Source organism: Urocitellus parryii, chromosome 4, assembly GCF_045843805.1.
Source record: "Urocitellus parryii isolate mUroPar1 chromosome 4, mUroPar1.hap1, whole genome shotgun sequence".
NCBI classification, from domain to species: domain Eukaryota; kingdom Metazoa; phylum Chordata; class Mammalia; order Rodentia; family Sciuridae; genus Urocitellus; species Urocitellus parryii.
The window spans coordinates 11,015,409-11,034,921 of NC_135534.1; the positions used below are offsets into that span (position 1 = coordinate 11,015,409).

At 45.8% G+C, this 19,513-nt stretch overlaps 2 protein-coding genes across 3 annotated transcripts in view; both read left to right on the forward strand.

The window, feature by feature from the left end:
- The first annotated feature begins 1,699 nt into the window (after positions 1 to 1,699).
- On the forward strand, positions 1,700 to 12,424 carry Eef1g (eukaryotic translation elongation factor 1 gamma). The gene is made up of 10 exons (XM_077796929.1): positions 1,700 to 1,714; positions 2,712 to 2,870; positions 3,701 to 3,764; positions 3,920 to 4,062; positions 4,552 to 4,695; positions 7,205 to 7,334; positions 7,706 to 7,910; positions 11,553 to 11,725; positions 11,823 to 11,947; positions 12,183 to 12,424. The coding sequence occupies exons 1-10, from the start codon at positions 1,700 to 1,702 to the stop codon at positions 12,339 to 12,341; spliced, it is 1,317 nt and encodes a 438-aa protein (XP_077653055.1). The 3' UTR covers positions 12,342 to 12,424.
- A 5,348-nt stretch (positions 12,425 to 17,772) lies between these two features.
- Positions 17,773 to 19,513, forward strand: part of Ahnak (AHNAK nucleoprotein) — a 96,494-nt gene continuing 94,753 nt past the window's right edge. Inside the window, exon 1 of one of the 2 annotated variants that reach the window (XM_026407531.2) lies at positions 17,773 to 17,830. The gene's annotated coding sequence lies outside the window, so the exon portion shown is untranslated. The remainder of the gene's footprint in view (positions 17,831 to 19,513) is intronic. The other variant, XM_077798050.1, reaches the window with a different exon arrangement.

The window sequence follows — 19,513 nt, forward strand, 5'->3', positions numbered from 1 at the left end:
TAATTTTCACCTGGTATGAATCCCTCTACCCTTTCTTCCTGCCTGTTCCCAGGGCTTCATGCAGCCTTCCCACCTGTCTGGTCCAACTACCTGTCTGGGTCCCCTCTTACCCCATTTCCTGAATGATATTATGGTGGGTTGATCAGTACTTGCTAGAACCAATTTGCCTCCACAGTTACCCTGTTGCCCCACTCCAAATTTATGAATAAGTGACGCGGCTGGAAATTTGGGTTCATCTGGTCTCTCCTTTAACAGGAAAGTTCATCCTATTCTTTTTTTTTTTTAAATTATTTTTTTTTTTTTAAAGAGAGAGAGAGAGAGAGGAGAGAATTTTATTTTTAATATTTATTTTTTAGTTCTCGGCGGACACAACATCTTTGTTGGTATGTGGTGCTGAGGATCGAACCCGGGCCGCACACGCTCCAGGCGAGCGCGCTACCAGTTGAGCCACATCCCCAGCCCCCATCATCCTATTCTTATAACTGGCTAAAAGATTTGTCAAACCTGAATATGGGTACAAAAAAACATGTCTGGTTGGCACATGCCTGTAGTCTCAGCGACTCAGGAGGCTGGGACAGGAGGATCACAAGTTTGGGCCAGCCTCTGCAATTTAGTAAGACCCTGTCTCAAAGACTGGAAAATGTAGCACAGTGACTTAGACGCCAGTACACCCGCCCCCCCCCAAAGGCAACCCATCATAACTGTCAGCCTCAGTGTTGGTGCATGCCTGTAATCCTAGCTACTCCAGAGGCTGAGTCTGGAGGATCGCAAGTTTGAGGACAGCATGGTTGATTTAGTGAGACCCTGTCTCAAGTTGAGGATGCAGTTAAGTGGTAGAATGTCCCTGGGTTCCATCTCCAGTACCCCCCGCATAAACACACAGAATGGAACTGCCTTACGTTGCAGTTCCACAATCCTCAGCTCTTAAGGGCCAAGCCAGCCTCCTGAAGGATGTGGAAGGAACATGGCAGAGATCCGGTGCCCTAACTGCATCCCGAAGCTGCAAGGAGGTTTAATGGGAGCAAACCTACCTTTCAGGGGTTTCTGACTTGGGCCCTAATTAGATACGCATCCCTTTCCAGAGAAAACAAGCGAAACAAAGGGAATTTCTCAAACTGCCATCTCCGCGCAGCAGTTTCTAACTCTTCTGGGTTTCACACAATCATGGTGTGAGGGGCTCAGCGGAACCTACCGGCGAATCTTCCGTCGTGGGCGGGCGAAAGAACCCGCAGGCATCACGCCAGGAGCCTGCGCCGCGAGAGGCTTGCCGCCGCGCCACGTAGCTATGAAGGGGCAGCTCTTCCAGCTGGTTCTCACACTTTCCCTTCCCTCGGTGCCTTGCACCTCCTGTCGGATTCCGATTGGTCGGCTACGCCTGCGGGGCGGGCCATCTAAGAACTCCACTGCGCAGGCGCGAGCCTTTTCCGCGCAGGCCAGCAGGCCCCACCCCTTTCTTTTTCCAATTCAGCGCCGCTGGATACGGAACTGTCGTGCGTATGCCTTCTGTGTCGTCCTCACTTTCCGGCTGTTATTTCTCCACGGCTCTCCCCTTCCCCCCTCCCTTCTCTCCCTGGCGGCTTACTTTGCGGCAGCATCGAGAGCCCCACCCCCTTTCTCTGCGGAATCACCATGGCGGCTGGGGTAAGTTTGCCGGCTCGGGTGATCCGGTTCACCCTATCCGCCGCCATCCTCTGCCGGAATGGGGCCAGTCGCGGTCAGAAGAGTTCTGGAGCCAAGTGGATCGCTAATTTGGGGTCTACAGACCATACTGTCGGAGACAGGGTTCCTAGGGCCTGGAGGGGAACTGAGGCTGGGGCTCTCCAAAGCCAAAGGTGGAAGGTTTTGGGGTGGAAGAGAAAAGAGATGTTGGGTTCGCGCGCTCTGAAGCCTGAAAAAGATGGATCGGCTTCTTTGTGGCTTTGAGAAGTGGGATTTGAGCAGGTTGATGGAACTTTTGTGATCGTTTTGCGGGGCAGCAACGGGACAGGGTGAAGAGAGGAGGGTCTTTGTGGGTAGGGACGACTGGCAATACTAAGGTTCATGTCAGAGAGGTTTGGGAGCGAGAAGAGTCTCGGGACAGTGAAGTCGGGCTAATTGGACATCGCCGTTCGGTTTAATAGAGAACACACTTGGGAACTCGCTGCAGGACAAGACCGAAGGGATGATGTGCGCGACAAGGAAAGAACGGTTTTTTAGCAAGAGTAGTAAGGAAGAGAGCATGCCATTCGATATTAACGTGGCTATTTCGAAGGGCACTTGGAAATCTCTCAGTCTGTGTGCGTGCCTAGAGATAGGGCATTGCTTCTGAAGCAGTGCGCAGCTCAGCAGTAGTCAGGCATTTAGTTCACCTAGAATGAATGAAACAAGGACTCAGGAACGAGAGGGGTCTGTGTTTGTAGGCGGTGGAGTCTGATGGAACCTGAGTTTCTGGATTTCTTGGAGGTATACTTGAGGGAAGAGAATGTTTCTAAATGTCCTTAGGGAAGGTCAGATCTGTCAGCAGGCTTTATTTAGCAGTTGGTAAGTAGTTCTGTTCTTGGTATTTCAGAGGACTATGATTACATGTGACAAATACCAAAGAACTTGGTTTTCCCGACGGAGTTAAAGTGAATTGAACAGATTGGAATTACTCAGGAAAGTCCTGGGGAGGGGGTGGCATTTAGGACTGGAACCCTTCTATTCATGTTTTTATTCTCCTCTCTCTTATATAGACCCTGTACACATACCCTGAAAACTGGAGGGCCTTCAAGGCCCTCATCGCTGCTCAGTACAGTGGGGCTCAGGTCCGCGTGCTCTCCGCACCACCCCATTTCCATTTTGGCCAAACCAACCGTACCCCTGAATTTCTCCGCAAATTTCCTGCTGGCAAGGTGAGTAGGGAACTGGAGAGGAGCTTCTGAGCCTGAGAACTGAAGAAGCCCTGGGATTCCATCACTTTGGAGATGACATCCATCTTTAAAAAGGGACTTCCCATGTTGTTTTCTTTCACATTTCAGTAATTTAAGAAAAATTTTACCGTGAGATAGTTGTAGATTCGTGTGTAGTTGTAGAAAATAGGGCTGGGGTTGTGGTTTAGTGGTAGAGTGCTTGCCTAGCATGCATGAGGCACTGGGTTCGATCCTCCACCACATAAAGGCAAAATAATGTGTCCACCAAAACTAAAAAAAAATACATAAATAAATACTTTTTAAAAAGAAAATAATGGAGATACTCAGTGATTTTAAGCAGTTCACGGGTTTATCTATTTTTGTGAGAAAGAACGTATTTTAACCAAGTGTTACCAGTGCAAATATATCAAGTACTTATTATGAGTGGGATTCTTACTCCATCCAAGAGGCTTCTAGAGGTAATAACCATACTCAGAGTAGAGGAGATAAGTGCTATGTGGACTGCACTCTAATACTTTTCAAAGATTTAGACATAGATGTAAGACTTAATTTCTGGCCTTCTGATTATTTGATTTAGGGATTTTTATACAGATATCCCAGTATCCATAATGTTTGAATTGTTCAAATATTGTGAATTCAGATTGCAAGGGATATGGTTATTCAACTATTTTTGGTTCTTGAGTTTCAGATGGTATGATTTGGAAAGCAAGGGTTGTTAGTCTTATATAAATATTTTTGTCAAACAATTAGGTTCTTGGAATTGGTTAGTGAGAAATCTGGTGTAATTTATCTTTTCATTGCTTTGTCCTCAGGTTCCAGCATTTGAGGGTGATGATGGATTCTGTGTGTTTGAGAGCAATGCCATCGCCTACTATGGTAATTTTCAAGGCTTTACAGGAATGGGAGGGTCTGAAGGTGGGGACATAGAGGAGGATGAGGGCAACTTGCAGTGGACAAGGAGGGATTGTCAGGGACCTGGATTGGTGTTGGCATAACCCCAAAGTTTTGACCTTTGTGTTCTACCTCTGCAGTGAGCAATGAGGAGCTGCGGGGAAGTACTCCAGAGGCAGCAGCCCAGGTGGTGCAGTGGGTGAGCTTTGCTGATAGTGACATAGTGCCCCCAGCCAGTACCTGGGTGTTCCCTACCTTGGGCATCATGCACCACAACAAACAGGTGAGCTTTAGAACTTGGGGAGAAGCCAAGTGCAGAGGTGGTATCTGCTCCTGAATGTTGGAGAGGAGGAAATAAAACAAAATGAGAAAAAGATGTGGGAATGCAAAAACATAACCTTTGAATTTTAAGTTTGGAGCGGTGGGCAATAGATGGTTTCTGGGTTCTTGTCAGATCCAGTAGAGGTGGTTCCACTCTTAAGTGATCAGAGGTGGGATTTCTGCTATAGGGAGGTTATGCCAGATTTTTGGGGGATAGGGGGAGTAGTTTGACCAGATGACCTTTAAGTTTCCTTCCTATAAATGATTACCGTCAGTACAGTGGGAAATGAAGCCAGAGAAATTTAACATCAAGAGCTCATTCATCATGCATTCAGAATGATCCTAGACTAAGGTGGGGATGAGCCAGGATTCAGTGGAGTACCTGTTGGTGAGGGGAGTGAAGAAAAGGGATTGGTAACTGCTGATTAAATTTGAATGTTTAAATCAATAGGCCACTGAAAATGCAAAGGAGGAGGTGAGGCGAATTCTGGGACTGCTGGATGCTCACTTGAAGACAAGGACTTTTCTTGTGGGTGAACGAGTGACACTGGCTGACATCACAGTTGTCTGCACCCTGTTGTGGCTCTATAAACAGGTGATGTTTATAAAGAACCTGTTTAGCAGGGAGTAGATGGGTATTCAAAACAAAAAGACAAAACTTCCAGGTTATCCTGTGTTCTGTTGAGGACTTCATTGAAAGGGATGAGAAAACAGCTCAGTCTGTGGGAATCCCAGGATCGAGTTGCTATTAGTTTGTTTGGTGAATGAGATGATTACTGGTTTCCTTATTTACAGGGAAGGCTGGTTGAACTTAGTTGTGAAGACGGGATAGAGTGGTGACAGAGCATTGAGACCTTTTGGGGGGGGCAGGGGTACTGGGGATTGAACTCTAGTATACTCAACCACAGAGTCACATCCCCATCTTACCACCTCACTGTTTCTGAGGCTGGCTTTGAACCCGCAATCCTCTTGTCAGTCTGCAGAGTTGTTGGGATTACAGGTGTGCGCCACTGCACCCAGCGCATTAAAACCTTTTTGGGGGGTGATTTTGGAGGCAGATCTGAGTTGTATTGGCTTCGATATAAAGTCTGTAATTACTGCCCAGGCTATTGGATCGAAAAAGAATGACATTGCTGATTTTCAAAAAACAGCTGTGGATCCATTTAGTACCAGAACAATAATGTGATAATAGCAAAGATGCATGTCCTGTTCCAGGAGCCTCACAAGGATCCTACTGGTGCTTAGACACAAGTAGTGTATGTGAGGAGGAATGTAACAGCATGGAGCTAGTAAGCATTGGAGTAGAGTTTGAATCTAAATACTGTAGAACCAGCACTTCTGACTGCTGTGTTCTGTCATAAAATTTTTTCCCTCTCTCATCTTGACAAACTAAAAAATGACAACAATGAGTTCTTCATGAAGCAAACTTTAATTTAAAGGACTGTCTTCTAAATTATTCATACTTTTTGGTACTGGGAATTGATTCCTGGGGTGCTTTATCACTACACCCCCAATGCTTTTTATTTTTGAGACAGGATCTCACTAAGTTGCTGAGGCTGACCTTGACCTTGTGATCTGCTTTAGGCCTCCCAAGACGTTGGGATAACAGGAGCATGCAATAGTGCATGACACTCATACTTTGTTGTTGAATGTTCTTTATTTTGATATTTGTTTCTTCCACCCACCCTGAAGTGCTAGGGTTTGAACCCAGGCCTTTGCACATGCTAGATATGTGCTGCATGTACCACTGGAGCTATACCCCTAAACGTGTAAAATTTGATGATAGTGCGCGCGCGTGTGTGTGTGCGCACATGTTAGTATGCATACACAGATAGTCAGTGTAGATAATTGGTATCTGTGGTATCTGTAGTGGTTTTAGAACTGGGGATTGAACCTAAGGGTGCTTAACCGCTGAGCCACATCCCTAACTTTTTAAAAAATTTTTAATTTTTAAATTTTTATGTGGTGCTATGGATTGAACCCATACCTCATACATGCTAGGCAACTGCTCTGCCACTGAGCTACAGCCACAGCCCCCCCAGCTCTTTTATATTTTATTTAGACAGGTCTCACTAAGTTGCTCAGGGCCTTGCCAAATTGATGAGGTTTTCCTTTGAACTTGTGATCTTCTTGCCTCAGCCTCCTGAGCTGCTGGTATTATAGGTGTGTGCTACTAGACCCAGCGGATACTCTTATAAAACTCTTGGTTGTTGCCCTTTGTTAGTCCCAAATTAAAAAAAAAAATTATTGACATGAAATTTGGAGAACAATATATATGTGAATTGCTTTGTAAAAGAGCAAGACACTAAAAATATTTTTACCACGTAGTTGATAGTTAATGGATAATGGGACCAGGTATTCATTAAATTGAACTGGATTGCAAAGATAGATTAGTGGTGCACATCTGTAATCCCAGCTACTTGGCAGAAGAATTACCAATTTGAGGCCAGCTTGGGCAACTTATTTCAGAATGAAAGGACTGGGGATGTAATTCGTTGTAGAGCACTTGCCTAGCATGTGTGAGACCCTGGGTTCAATCCCCAGTACTGCCCCCAAAAAATAAAATGAGAGGGAAAGATACAGTAGTCTCAAGAAAAGATGATGCTATAAGACGCTGTTTTTTGGGCTGGGGATGTGGCTCAAGCTGTAGCGCGCTCGCCTGGCATGCCTGCGGCCCGGGTTCGATCCTCAGTACCACATACAAATAAAGATGTGTCCGCTGAAAACTAAAAATAATAATAATAATTTTTTTAAAAAGCTGCTGTTTTTTGGTCTTTGGGAGGAAGGAAAGGACTGGAGCTTTGGTGGAGAAAGATGTGTTTCCTAGACTCTGCTTTGAGTTTTGTTCAGGGAACTTTCCTCCTTTTTTTTTTTTTTTTTTTTTTTTTTTTTTTTTTTTTTTTTTTTTAAGAGAGAGAGAGGGAGAGAATTTTAATATTTATTTTTTAGTTTTCGGCGGACACAACATCTTTGTTTGTATGTGGTGCTGAGGATCGAACCCAGGCCACACGCTTGCCAGGCAAGCGTGCTACCGCTTGAGCCACATCCCCAGCCCCAGGAACTTTCCTTCTGCTAACTTCATTTCTACCCTTATATCCTGGCAGGTCTTGGAACCTTCTTTTCGCCAGGCCTTTCCCAATACCAATCGCTGGTTCCTTACCTGCATTAACCAACCCCAGTTCCGGGCTATCTTGGGTGAGGTGAAACTGTGTGAGAAGATGGCTCAGTTTGATGGTAAGTCTAAGGGGACAGAGGAACATGTGGTCATGGTCACAGTCTGATTTACTCCTTGTTAATACCTTGTTTTCTTGTCCAATCTTTGGATCCACAAAATAGTAGGATATCACAAAGTCATTCATACTTTATAAAGTATGTTTTGTACATGTGTACTCATTTGCATTAAAATGTATGAATGTGGTATATACTGTATTTGTTGCCCAGGGTTGTATGCTGATCTTGGTGAAGGACATGTGTTGGCGGGGCAATGTGGTGTCTGTCTGGATTGCTTAATTGTCTCCTCCATTTTCCTCATTTCCCTGCTTGTTGCTGCCTGGTTTTAGAAGAACATGGCAGGATATTCACTTTCTTACCTTCCTTTCCACCAGCTAAGAAGTTTGCAGAGAGCCAGCCTAAAAAGGATACCCCACGGAAAGAAAAAGGTTCGCGGGAAGAGAAGCAGAAGCCCCAGGCAGAGCGGAAAGAAGAAAAAAAGGCAGCTGCCTCAGCTCCAGAGGAGGAGATGGATGAATGTGAGCAGGCACTGGCTGCTGAGCCCAAGGCCAAGGACCCCTTTGCTCACCTGCCTAAGAGGTAAGATTAATGGAGCTTGTTCTCAATTCTGTGTGTCTCCCTCATATAACTAGGGCCAGAATTTTAGATTATCTGTAGGAAATGGAGAGGTTTATTTAATTGAGTATTTATTATCATTGTGGTGCTGGTTATAGAACCCAGGATCTCACGCATGGTAATCCCAATGAGCTATATCCTCAGTCCTTAATTTTAAAATAAAGCAACTTTCTGAGCTCTTACTAAGAGTTGGGCAAATTTTGGAAGTAGAAAGCCAGTTCCAAATACATCCAATGTTTTGGGGACGTTGGAACTCCCCTTTCCCCCCATTCACTCTGTAGTGTTAGGGATCAAACAGGGACTCACACATGCTAGGCAAGAACTTTACTACTGACCTACATCAGCCTTTGGAACTCACTTTCTAACAAATAAATAGGCCGGGACAGACTTTGGGATGGAGGTAATTTGTGTAGTTGAACACAATACCTATATTTTATTTATTTTTATGTGGTGCTTGAGGATCGAACCCAGTTCCCTGCACATGCTAGATGAGTGCTCTACCGCTAAGCCACAACTCCAGCCCGGTAACTGGTTTTGAGTGTGCTCATTTGATTAAGAGTTTCCAAGATCTCTTAGAAGTGAAAGATGGAGAGAACCTTGGGTCTGCTGTCCAGGGTTGGCTTTGCTGAGGTAGTTAACAACAGAGCAGGGTTAATTGGCTATTTGTTATTGTAAGGAATCAAACCACAAAAATTGCTCCCTTTAAGAGAAAGGATGAAGATTGTGGTTACATAGTGTCTGTTTAGTGCATTGTTAACAAACTTGGGTCGATGAATCACTGAGGAGAAGGAAATAGATGGGACTGATCACGCCCTCTCTTTAATAAATGCAGAGGTTCTTAAAAAATAGAGGAGAAAAGGGAAATTTTTGGTGTGAAAAACATAGTACACCAGTGTTTTCTCAGTTCTCTGTCATCTGGCCTTCAGTCGGTGCCCTAAGTCATTTTATTGGGAGTTAAAACAACATGAAAACCCCAGTGTGGTGTCGCATGCCAGTAATCCCAGTGACTTGGAAGGCTAAGGCAGGAGGATCTGAGTTCAAACCTAGCTTCAGCAACTTAGCAAGGCCCTAGCTAAGCAATTCAGTGAGGCCCTGTCTCTAATAAAATATAGAAAGGATATGGGATGTGTTCATTGGGTAATTGCCCCTCTGTTCAATCCATGGTACCAAAAATAAAATGAAAAACAATATGAGAAATACATTTTCAGGCTGGGGTTGTGGCTCAGCGGTAGAGCTCTCCATCCTGAGCACCACATACAAAAATAAACAAATGAAATAAGGTGTTGTGTCCAACTACAACTAAAGAAAAAAAAAGAAATACATTTTCTGTGGTCACTCTGCTTTGTAACCCTTGTCTCTCCACTCTTTTCACCCACTTTCTTACCTCCCAGGTCCTTTGTTCAAGACCAAGAAGGCTCCAGATGCAGCCTTTCTGTAACACACACTCCATGCTGGGATGGAACCCAGGTCCTCACACTCAACCACTGAGCTACATCTTCACCCCTTTTATTTTATTTCAAGACAGGGTCTCTCTAAGTTACCCATGCTGTCCTCAAACTTGTGATCCTACTGCCTCAGTCTCCTTGGAATTATAGGAGTACCTCATTGCTTCCAGCCCTTTTAAGGCCTGGCTAGACATGGTGCTTTACCATTGAGCTAGCCTGTGGTTATTAAAGGTGGTGGGGGGAGGAGAGGGCAAACAACCATCAATATATAGTCATGAAAAATAAAGTTTGAGCAGTTCAGGAGGGTATGGAAAAATCTCCAGTCCCTTTTTAAATGATGGATGGTTGAGGTGTTGGGTTTTTTTGTTTAGTTGGGTTTTTGTTTGTGGTGCTGGGGGTTGAACCCAGAGCCTTGTGCATGCTACAAAAATACTCCATCACTTAATTATATCCCCAACTTGGTTGGTGAACTTTAAAAAAAATGTTTCTCAGATGAGATTTCTAATATTTAGAGAGGAGTTTGGGACCTGGGATTAAAGGGCAGATTCTTTGCTTTGTTATCAAAACCCTCAGACAGATCATATCACTTAACTTCATCTGTAAAGGGAGGAAGTGAAGGTAACAGTCTTAGCTCACGGGCATGTTACAAGAATTGAAATAATGAGATCTTATTGTAGTGGATGTTTGCCAATAACTGAATCAACTAAACAGTGGATTTGTGGCACATGTATGCAGTAGATTTTTGAGCCACTAAAATTTTTTTTTTGTGTGTGTGTGTGTGTGTGTGTGTGTGGTACTGGGAATAGAACCCAGTGCCTTGTACATGCGAGGCAAGCACTCTACCAACTGAGCCCTAAAATGTTTATAAAGGTGGGGTTTTTTGTTTTGAACCCACAGGGACATTCTACCACTGAAGTACATCCCCAATCCTTTTTACTTTTTGAGACTGTCTCAGAATTCGAGGCCAGCTAAGGCTGGCCTCGGATTTGTGATTGTCCTTCCTCAGCCTCCCAAGTAGCTGGGATTGCAGGCGTGTCCACTGTATCCATCTGCAAGGACTTTTTGGGGCAGTGGGGATTAGACCCTGAGGTGCTTTACCATTGAGCTACATCTCTACCCTTTTTGTATGTTTTGAGACAGGCTCTGCTGAGAGTCTCGCAGAGTTATTGAGGCTGGCCTTGTACTTGGGACCCTCCTGTTTTAGCTTCCTAAATTGATGGGCTTATATGTGTGTGTCACCAAGTCTGGCTACAAAGAATTTTTGATAGTATGTCACAATATTAAAAAGTTGTAAAGCAAAAACTATACATAGATCATAACTGCATTTTTTTTAAGAGAGAGACTTTTTAATATTTATATTTATTTTTTAGTTTTCGGCGGACACAACATCTTTGTTGGTATGTGGTGCTGAGGATCGAACCCAGGCCGCACGCATGCCAGGCGAGCGTGCTACCACTTGAGCCACATCCCCAGCCTCATAACTGCATTTTTTTTTTAAGAATGAAATGCAAGCAATTACTTATCCTGTAACTGGCGTTATATTCTTGGCTTAATATGCCAGATTGTTTCAATGGATTTTTCAATATCCACACTTGTTCCTGGGTATGGAAGGACAGAAGGACGTGAGTGTGAGATTGAGGTGGAGGTCCTTTGCTTGCATTCCTGTTACTATGCAACATGAAGAGACCTGTGGTGTGGGGAGGAAACTTTGGTGAGTCAGTAGTAACTGATGTGGCTGGTAGAAAACAGCCCTGGAGGTGTTAGAAGGAAAAAGTCCTCATGGTGAGTCTCCACCTGGGGGCAGCAGTTAGCCGTAGCCTTCGTGGAGCAGGGCCCACCAGGCCCCTTGTTCATCTCTTCATCTCTCCCTCACACAAGTTCATTCCCTTCATCTGTCCCCTCATACAAGTCCAATGACCATTTCCTTTAAACCAGCAATTTAAAAAAAAATTTTTTTTTCAATCCTGAGTGGGGTTGAGCCCAGGGCCTTTTGCATGCATGCAAGGCAAGCACTGCACCAACTGAGCTCTATCCCCAGTCCCCCTAAACCAGCAAATTTTAAGTGGAAAAACACCCTTTTGCTTCTCTTAGTCTGACATCCCCTTGCTGTGTCCAGTAGGACTTTCTCCTCATTGACTTTGTGTTTTCTTGCTCCTTTCAGTACCTTTGTGTTGGATGAATTTAAACGCAAATACTCCAATGAGGACACGCTCTCTGTGGCCCTGCCATATTTTTGGGAGCACTTTGATAAGGATGGTTGGTCCTTGTGGTACGCTGAATACCGCTTTCCTGAAGAGCTCACCCAGACCTTCATGAGTTGCAACCTCATCACTGGTGAGCAGAGAGTGGGTCTAGGAAGGGGTCTAGGAACAAGACCAATAGTGTGGATGGGCTGATTTCAAAGGCTGAATGTCCTCCCTCACTCCTTCAGGAATGTTTCAGCGATTGGACAAGCTGAGAAAGAACGCCTTTGCCAGTGTCATCCTCTTTGGAACCAACAATAGCAGCTCCATTTCTGGAGTCTGGGTCTTCCGAGGCCAGGAGCTTGCCTTTCCGGTGAGGAAGGTGGAGGAGAGGAATCTCTTGAGGGCAGGATAAGGATACAGGAAGCACAGTGATTTAGGCTGGGCTGTTGGGCATTCAGGAATTCTGGAGTGTACATGGGAAGAGCTGTTCATGTTCACAAGATTCATGGGATCTGATGCCATACTTCTGAGCTAGAAGTAGCACAGGTGTGGGACAGTGTCTGGTAACCTAACCACATTACTTTTTCCTGGGTTTTTATCCTCAGCTGAGTCCAGATTGGCAGGTGGACTACGAGTCATACACATGGCGGAAACTAGATCCTGGCAGCGAGGAGACCCAGACCCTGGTTCGAGAGTACTTTTCCTGGGAAGGGGCCTTCCAGCATGTGGGCAAAGCCTTCAATCAGGGCAAGATCTTTAAGTGAACATCTCTTGCCATCACCTAGCTGCCTGCACCTGCCTTTCAGGGAGATGGGGGTCATTAAAGGAAACTGAACATTGAATCCTGTCCTGTCGTGCCTCCTTTGTGAGTGGTGGCTCCTTCAAAGGGGACTAGATAAGCCAAAGCAGGGTGTTCCCTATGTCTACAGCATCTTCATTGGCAGGAGAAAAGTCTTCTGAAGAGCAGAATAGAGGCTTGGCCTCAGTTTTGCTTTTATTTTTGCCCTGTTTCCTATGGTGACTCTTCTATCTGGGAACGACGGGAAATAGTTAAGGTTGGGTGTTCATGAAGGGCTTTATCAGTACCATTTATTTATTTACTTATTTGTTAGTTGGGGATGGACATATGCTTTTATTATTATTATTTTTATGTGATGCTAGGGATTGAACCCAGTGCCTCATTCATGCTAAACCAAGCCCTCTGCCACTGAGCTACAACCCCAGCCCATATATTTTATTTTTTGATATTGGAGGTTCAGCCCTCCTGGGGTGCTTTACCACTGAGCTACATCTCCATCCCTTTAAGTTTTTTGAGATAGGGTCTTGCTCTGTTGTTTAGGGCCTCACTGAATTGCTGAATCTGGCCTCAAAATTGGCAATTCTTCTGCATCAGCCTCCTGAGCTGCTGGGATTATAAGTGTATCCACTGTGCCTGGCCATAGCTACCTAATTCTTAGAAACCATAAACTAAACCTTCAGTAAAGGGAGAGAATACCTGGTAATGATGGGAAGAGCTAACATGTAGCTCACAGTGTACAGAGGAACTGTTCGTTACAATTGATGTTCTCAGTGTCTGCGATGATTGGTTCTAGGAACCCCCTCTGATAACAAAATCTTCACATGCTCCCGTCCTTTATATAAAATGGTGTAGTATTTGCGTATAATCTATGTACAACCTCTATATACTTTAAATCATCTCTAGATTATTTATAATACCCAATATTATGTAAGTGGTGATACTTTATTCAGGAAATAATGATGAGAAAAGTCTGGGCATAGTACAGATGCAGTCCCCCCCCCCCCATTTTAAAACTTCTTTTTGGCAGATCTTGGATGGAATGGAACCTGGACTATAAGTGTGCTGGGCATATGCTGGACATGTGCTCCACCACCATCCCCAGCCCTGAATATTTTTTCGTGTTGAATTGGTTATATGTGTTGTAGAACCCCTGAGAGGACCAACTGTATTTCCTACAGCTGCTTGAGCCAGGTAGGTAGGTGGCAGTATCCAGCAGGAAGACCAGGCATCTGCTATTTGGAACATTTCTGTTGGCTCCTACCTGGCTTCTGGTGAGTTTTGGTGGTGTGTCTGCTATTTAACAAAAAAGTAGGGATTCAAGATTTCAGTAACTTGCCTGTGATCATCACACCCATCTGATGTGGGCAAAGGCAGGCTATGAACCTAGAGTGTGTCACTCTGAACAGTACTGGACGTGTCCTGCTGCTTCCTAGAATATCAAATGGTCATAATTGTCATTAACATTCTGGGGCAACCAATAGTTACTGTTTTTTTCCTTTGAGCTTATTTTATACCCTTTCTTGCCCTCCTACTTAACTGTTTTCCAAAAAGCAGTGATTGTCTCTCTGAGAGTAAACCATTTAGGTTAAACATTGGAAACTAGTTTAATTCATATTTGAGGTATATGCAGAATATTCATGACTGCCTTCCATCTCTGGGTTACAGTTTTACTTATTTTTTTCAGATCTCATGCCCTTAGTCCAGGTACAGAAGCAGGCTCTTGGCTTGGGATGGGAAGGTGACTTTACCAGGCAGAGACCAGGCCTAGGAGCTGGGTAGGAGATAGGGCTATGATCTTTTTTTTTTTTTGAGAGAGAGGAGAGAGAGAATTTCTTTTTTCTTCTTTTTTTTTTTTTTTAAAGAGAGAGAGGGAGAGAGAGAGAGAGAATTTTTATCATTTATTTTTTAGTTCTCGGCGGACACAACATCTTTGTTGGTATGTGGTGCTGAGGATCGAACCCGGGACGCACGCATGCCAGGCGAGCGCGCTACCGCTTGAGCCACATCCCCAGCCCCAAGAGAGAGAGAATTTCAATATTTATTTTTTGTTTTTTTGGCGGACACAACATCTTTGTACGTGGTGCTAAGGATTGAACCCGGGCCGCACGCATGCCCGGCAAGCAGGCGCTACCGCTTGAGCCATATCCCCAGCCCCTAGGGCTATGATCTTCACCAGGAGTTTGGGGGGTTCTGTGAACCAGTGAGTGAGCAGAGAGATCTCTGCTTTGGAATCCACACAGGTGAGGATGAGTTAGTTTTTGCTCAGGTGTTCCTCAGCAGCTTTTAAGTTGTAGATGGATACAATACCTTTATTTTTATGTAGTACTGAGGATTGGACCTAGTACCTCACACGTCCTAGGCAAGGAATCTACCACTGAAGTACAACCTCAACCACTTGGCAGCTCATCTTGAGTTGGAGCCAAACTTCAATACCTGTCTTAATTCTGAGCTTTCTGGTCTTAAAGCTAGTATTTGAGTGCTAAATGCTGGCTTGGGGTGTACCCTTAGCTTATTGCTGGATCCTCACCAAACCTGTCAGACTCCCTAAATTCCGTTTCGTATCACACCCCCTTCTTTGCTTGTGTAGTCTTCACTCTCCCATGGTATCTCCTTAGTCTTAGTAGCTGAAGATTTGGGCAGGAGGGCTGTTTTTCGAGGAGATTTAGATTTAGGAGGCAAGCCAGACCCTAGGAGGGTGGCTCAGCTGTGGAAAAGAAGTTATGCCTGGTGGGCAATTGCTTAGGCAGGAGCCAGGACAGTTCAGGAAAGAGTTTAACAGGAGTTTTGATGAATGGGGTGGGGGTAGGAAAGGAGAAGCACATCTGGAGTTGGTTCTGTCCCCACCCTACTCAAGGGAGGCCTGAGTCACAGCACAGCCAATTTGGCCTGCCTTAGTCCCGGAGCATCTCACTGGAGCCTGGCCTTTCCCTGCCAGGGACAGCCAATCAGCCGTGCCTGTTACCATTTCCAGGCACTTTTTCTTGCTTACCAGGGAGAGGTTCATTACCTAGAGCTGAAGGCCTGTGTGCAAACTGGCAAAGGCTGGGGGACCTGAAAGGAAGCAGGTGTTGGGAGTGGGTTAGGAGCTGAAAACAGGGTGTGTGATCTTGGAATACCAGTAGAATGAGGGAAGAAGGAGGCCATTTCATCCACTTACTGGGCAAAATGTCAGGTTGAAAAAAAATGTTGAAAGAAACTGGAGAAGGCCATGGGCTCAGGGTTACAGTTGCCTCAGGTGGAATCTTTATAAACACTGGAGTGTGAATAGGAAGCTTAGACTTGATTCAGTTTGTAGATAAACTAGTAGATGCTGGTTATAAGCAGCTAGTTCAGCTTTGTTGGAAATTATGCTTCAGTCACTTTTTTAAAAAGTTAAAACCTTTAAAGTTCTAAGAAAGACCTAGATTTTTTTTTTTTCCTCCCATGTCCTGCTTTGAGCCAGAGCTGGACAGCTGCTGCTCTCCCTGGGTCAGACCATCCCACCAGCTGCCCACATGCCCCAAATGTGCCACTTCCTCTTTTGAAAGATGGGGGGAGGGTCGAGAATCTGAAGGGAGAAGAATAAAGTGCTTGGGGCACTCCACCCAGTCATTTCTGAAATTAATACTGCAATTTTCATGGCAACTACCACTTCGTCCTCAGAACATAGAACTTTCCCTCCACACGCATCAGCTGGTCTTTCTGGGTGATTGTAGCTTCCTGGTCTCCCCCGCTCCCTGGTATACCAGTAGCATTCTGTGACTTCCCCAACTTGTTTTGGCCCTCTGCATGTTTGAATATAGTTCTGGGGTACCCACCCTGTTCTCTTCTTCCCTTAATGCTGCAAAGCTAAAATATTGGCGCTCCTGAAAGGTTAGAAAAACTGTGCCACCTGCTCTTGTCTGTTTGCTCTATTGGGCTGGCATGGCTCCCAGATTAGGCCATGGTTTTACTCCAGAGGAATTACTGGGATGTCCCAGTGCCTCAGCACCCAAGGGTTGGGTGGAGAAGGGGAGACAGGGGTGGCTAATGGGCTTTATTCGCTAAGAAGGAGAATATCTTGGACAGGTGCTACTGGTTCGGTGGCAACATCCCTCACGACATTAGATATTTGAACATTCTGGGCCCCTTGCCCTGTCCTACTCCCTTTTGTGTGCGAGTGGTGCTGGGGATTGAACCCAGGGCCAGGCAACTGAGCTGTATCCCTAGCCCTCCTACTCCCTTTGTTTTCCTGATTGCTCAGAATTCCAAGTGGAGCCTGTTAACTCTTTCTTTTTTTACACAATGGTCTTGGGCAGTGTGCAGATCAGGGCCCGGATGGTCAGTTAGGCTTTGGGGCTATTTCTGATAGTATCTCCCATGGAATGTGCCTCTACTTCCAGCTGCCCCCTCCCCTCGGCTGCAGCAGCAGAGGCAGCTGTCATGTGAAGGCCTCTCGCTGGCTCAGCCCTTTTGCAATCATCTGGCTGGCGCTGCCAGGATGGGGGTGAACAGTGAGGATGGGCAGAGCCGAGGAGAACATGACAGGGCAGGGGAGCTGTTTGGAGGGTAAGGAGGGAGGTAGCCTTGGGGGAAGAGGGATGACAGAGGCCAGGTGGGAGGATTGGAAGCAACTGTGCAAGCCAGGGAGGCAGAAAGATGAGCTTAGGGTTCCATCACAGGAAGTGGGGGCTGGGCTTGGGCTGGAAACTTTCTAGGTGTAAAGGAGGGTTGGTTATAGCGGGACCCTAGCCAGGCATTCTTCAGGGAGATCCGCATTTCCCTTGACTCACAGGGAAGCCACGGGGCACTTTCTGGCCAGTTCTCTACCATGTGGGACCTGAGTCATCGAGTTGCCTAGGGTGTTGGCTGCCCTGTGGTGGCAATGCCTCAGACCTGTCCTGCCCCACCCCACCCATTCACTCCTACTGTTAGGACAGGGGTTAGTGAACACACCCCTTTTATCCCACTCTGCAATAGTAACTATCCATTTCTTTGACTCAGACTTACAGAATGTACCGTATGCCAGCACTGCAAGAGAGACAATCTTGAGTAATCCTTTATTTTACCTGTGAATAAATGGGTCCAGGAAAGGGAAGTGACTTATCAAGGGGCACATCCAAGTGTCCCCACAGTCCTTGCAGCTCTTACTGAGTCAGGCTTGCTCCTAAGACCAGGAGGAGGGTGCTTCGCTCAAAAGCTGAGGAATAACTATGGTGGATTCAGCATACTAGTATCAGGGAGGGTAGCAAGCAGTCAAAGGCTTCTGAGAGCCCAGAGCTCCGTGGTAAGAAGCATAGACATGGAGCAGGTACCCATGCAGTGTGAGCTGTGGCAATCCAAGTCCTGGAGTGGGCAGAGGGCACAGGGCAGGGCATAGCAGAGGCGGGACTTTGAGTGACAGGAACCTCAACTATGTGGTGACTCAGGTTCTGGGCAGCCTAGGCCCTTCCTTCCCAGCTCAGCGTGATCTCCTTAAGCTGGACTTGGGGAAACGTAAGTAGAGAAGGGAGGGAAGTCCAGGCTGGTATCCCTTTCCCCTGGAAACTTGGGAAAAGGCAGAGGAAGTTGGGAAGGATGGCAGGAAAGCAGATTCCTAGGTAGGGGTGCAGAAGCTAGTGTTCCCCTCTTGCCCCCCCCCCTTGAAGCGGCTGCTCTGTTCATTCCTGCTCCCTCCCTGGGCTCCTGTTTACAACTCTGCCCTCCCAGTCCCTGCTCATTCTGAGCTCTTCTGTCTTCTCTGCCTCCCTCCCTCCTTCAGAGACTCATACAATCATATTTTGCCACTTCCTTTCCCTAATCTATCTTTCTTTTTCTTTCTTTCTTTCTTTTTTTTTTTTTTTTGTATTGGAAATTGAACTCAGAGGCTCTCTAACCCTGAGCTACATCCCCAGCCCTTTTATTTATTTTTTTAAATTTTGAGACAGGGTCTCAGTAAATTGCCCAGGCTGTCCTTGAGCTTTCAGTCTTCCTGCCGCAGCCTCCTGCGTCTCTGGGATTATAGCCTGCACCAGGGCACCCAGCATTCCCTCATTTTAAGGGCATGTCTGTTATTTTTTCCATGGCCCGTGTGGCTACCTGGCTTCCTGTCTCTGCCCAGTTTTTCTCCTTTCTTCTGCGTGGACAATCTTTCTTGGCTTCCCTTCCTCCCAGGCTTTGTACTCTGAAGACAGAGCCCTGTGTCTCATGTTCTCTAACTGGCTCTAATTTGGGTCTATTTGGACCTGAAGATTTCATTAGCACTGAGTGTCATAGAAGAGTTTCAAGCATTGGCTGTCCAATCCGAGTAATTCAGGAAGTCCTTATTTAAAGTTTGAGGTTTAATTCAGGCTGGACTTTGCATTGAGTTTGGGAAGGATGATTTTATTTGGCTTCATATTTGAGGGTTAGGGTGAAGAGTTCGGAATTTGAGAATTGCTAAGGAAATGTTTGAATTCTTGAGTCATCCTATAAGGTTGCTGTTTGGCTGGGGAACGTGACAGATTAGGAAGTGTGGAGTGAACGGGAAAAGGGCCTGTTTGGCAGGGAAGCTAATACCAGGGTTGGTGTGGGGTGGAGCTGGGGTCTGGGAGATCCCCAATGGCCCTAAGAAGGGTTGATAGTCATTTCTCTGCTGCTAAGGACGCCGTGCGAGGGAACTTTCATGGGGGGGGGGGTCTGTTTTACAGAGACTGAGAACAGACGGCACACTTCACTTCCTTTCTGGATCACACTTTTAAAAGCCGAGATTACCCTTTGAGCTGTCAGCCTTTTTCTTCCCTGTAAATTGCTGATTTCAGAAAAGGGGATTGTGGCAAGAAGGGAGGGGAAGGGGAATCCCCTGGCAAGGGGCCAGTCCACAGAGCTCCCCTTTGTGGTTACTATGGAAACAGGCATAATAGGAACAAAACAGAGGCACGTTGCCTGGCAACGGAGGAGCCCAAGGTTCATCATACACAAACTCACATCACGTATATTTCAGGGAACCCCCAGGAAGGGAGGAAGCGTCACTCTGGAGAAGCTGGGCTATCCCAGTGATGACGAGTCCTAGAGCTCACCTAGCTTTGCCAGTGAGTCTGGACGACCGGGGTGTTAGACACCTCTGATGGCTGGTGGAGAGTGCTGGTATAAAAGACTATAACCTTTAATTTGACAGGAGTGTGAAACCTTGGAGAAGACTTTTTTTTTTTTTTTTTTTTT

Bases quoted from the DNA above. Each gene is read 5' to 3' on its own strand.
- Eef1g (XM_077796929.1), top strand. The intron at 7,335-7,705 runs GTAAGTCTAAGG...CCTTTCCACCAG, and splicing joins GAAGATGGCTCAGTTTGATG to CTAAGAAGTTTGCAGAGAGC. The intron at 11,726-11,822 runs GTGAGCAGAGAG...TCACTCCTTCAG, and splicing joins GAGTTGCAACCTCATCACTG to GAATGTTTCAGCGATTGGAC.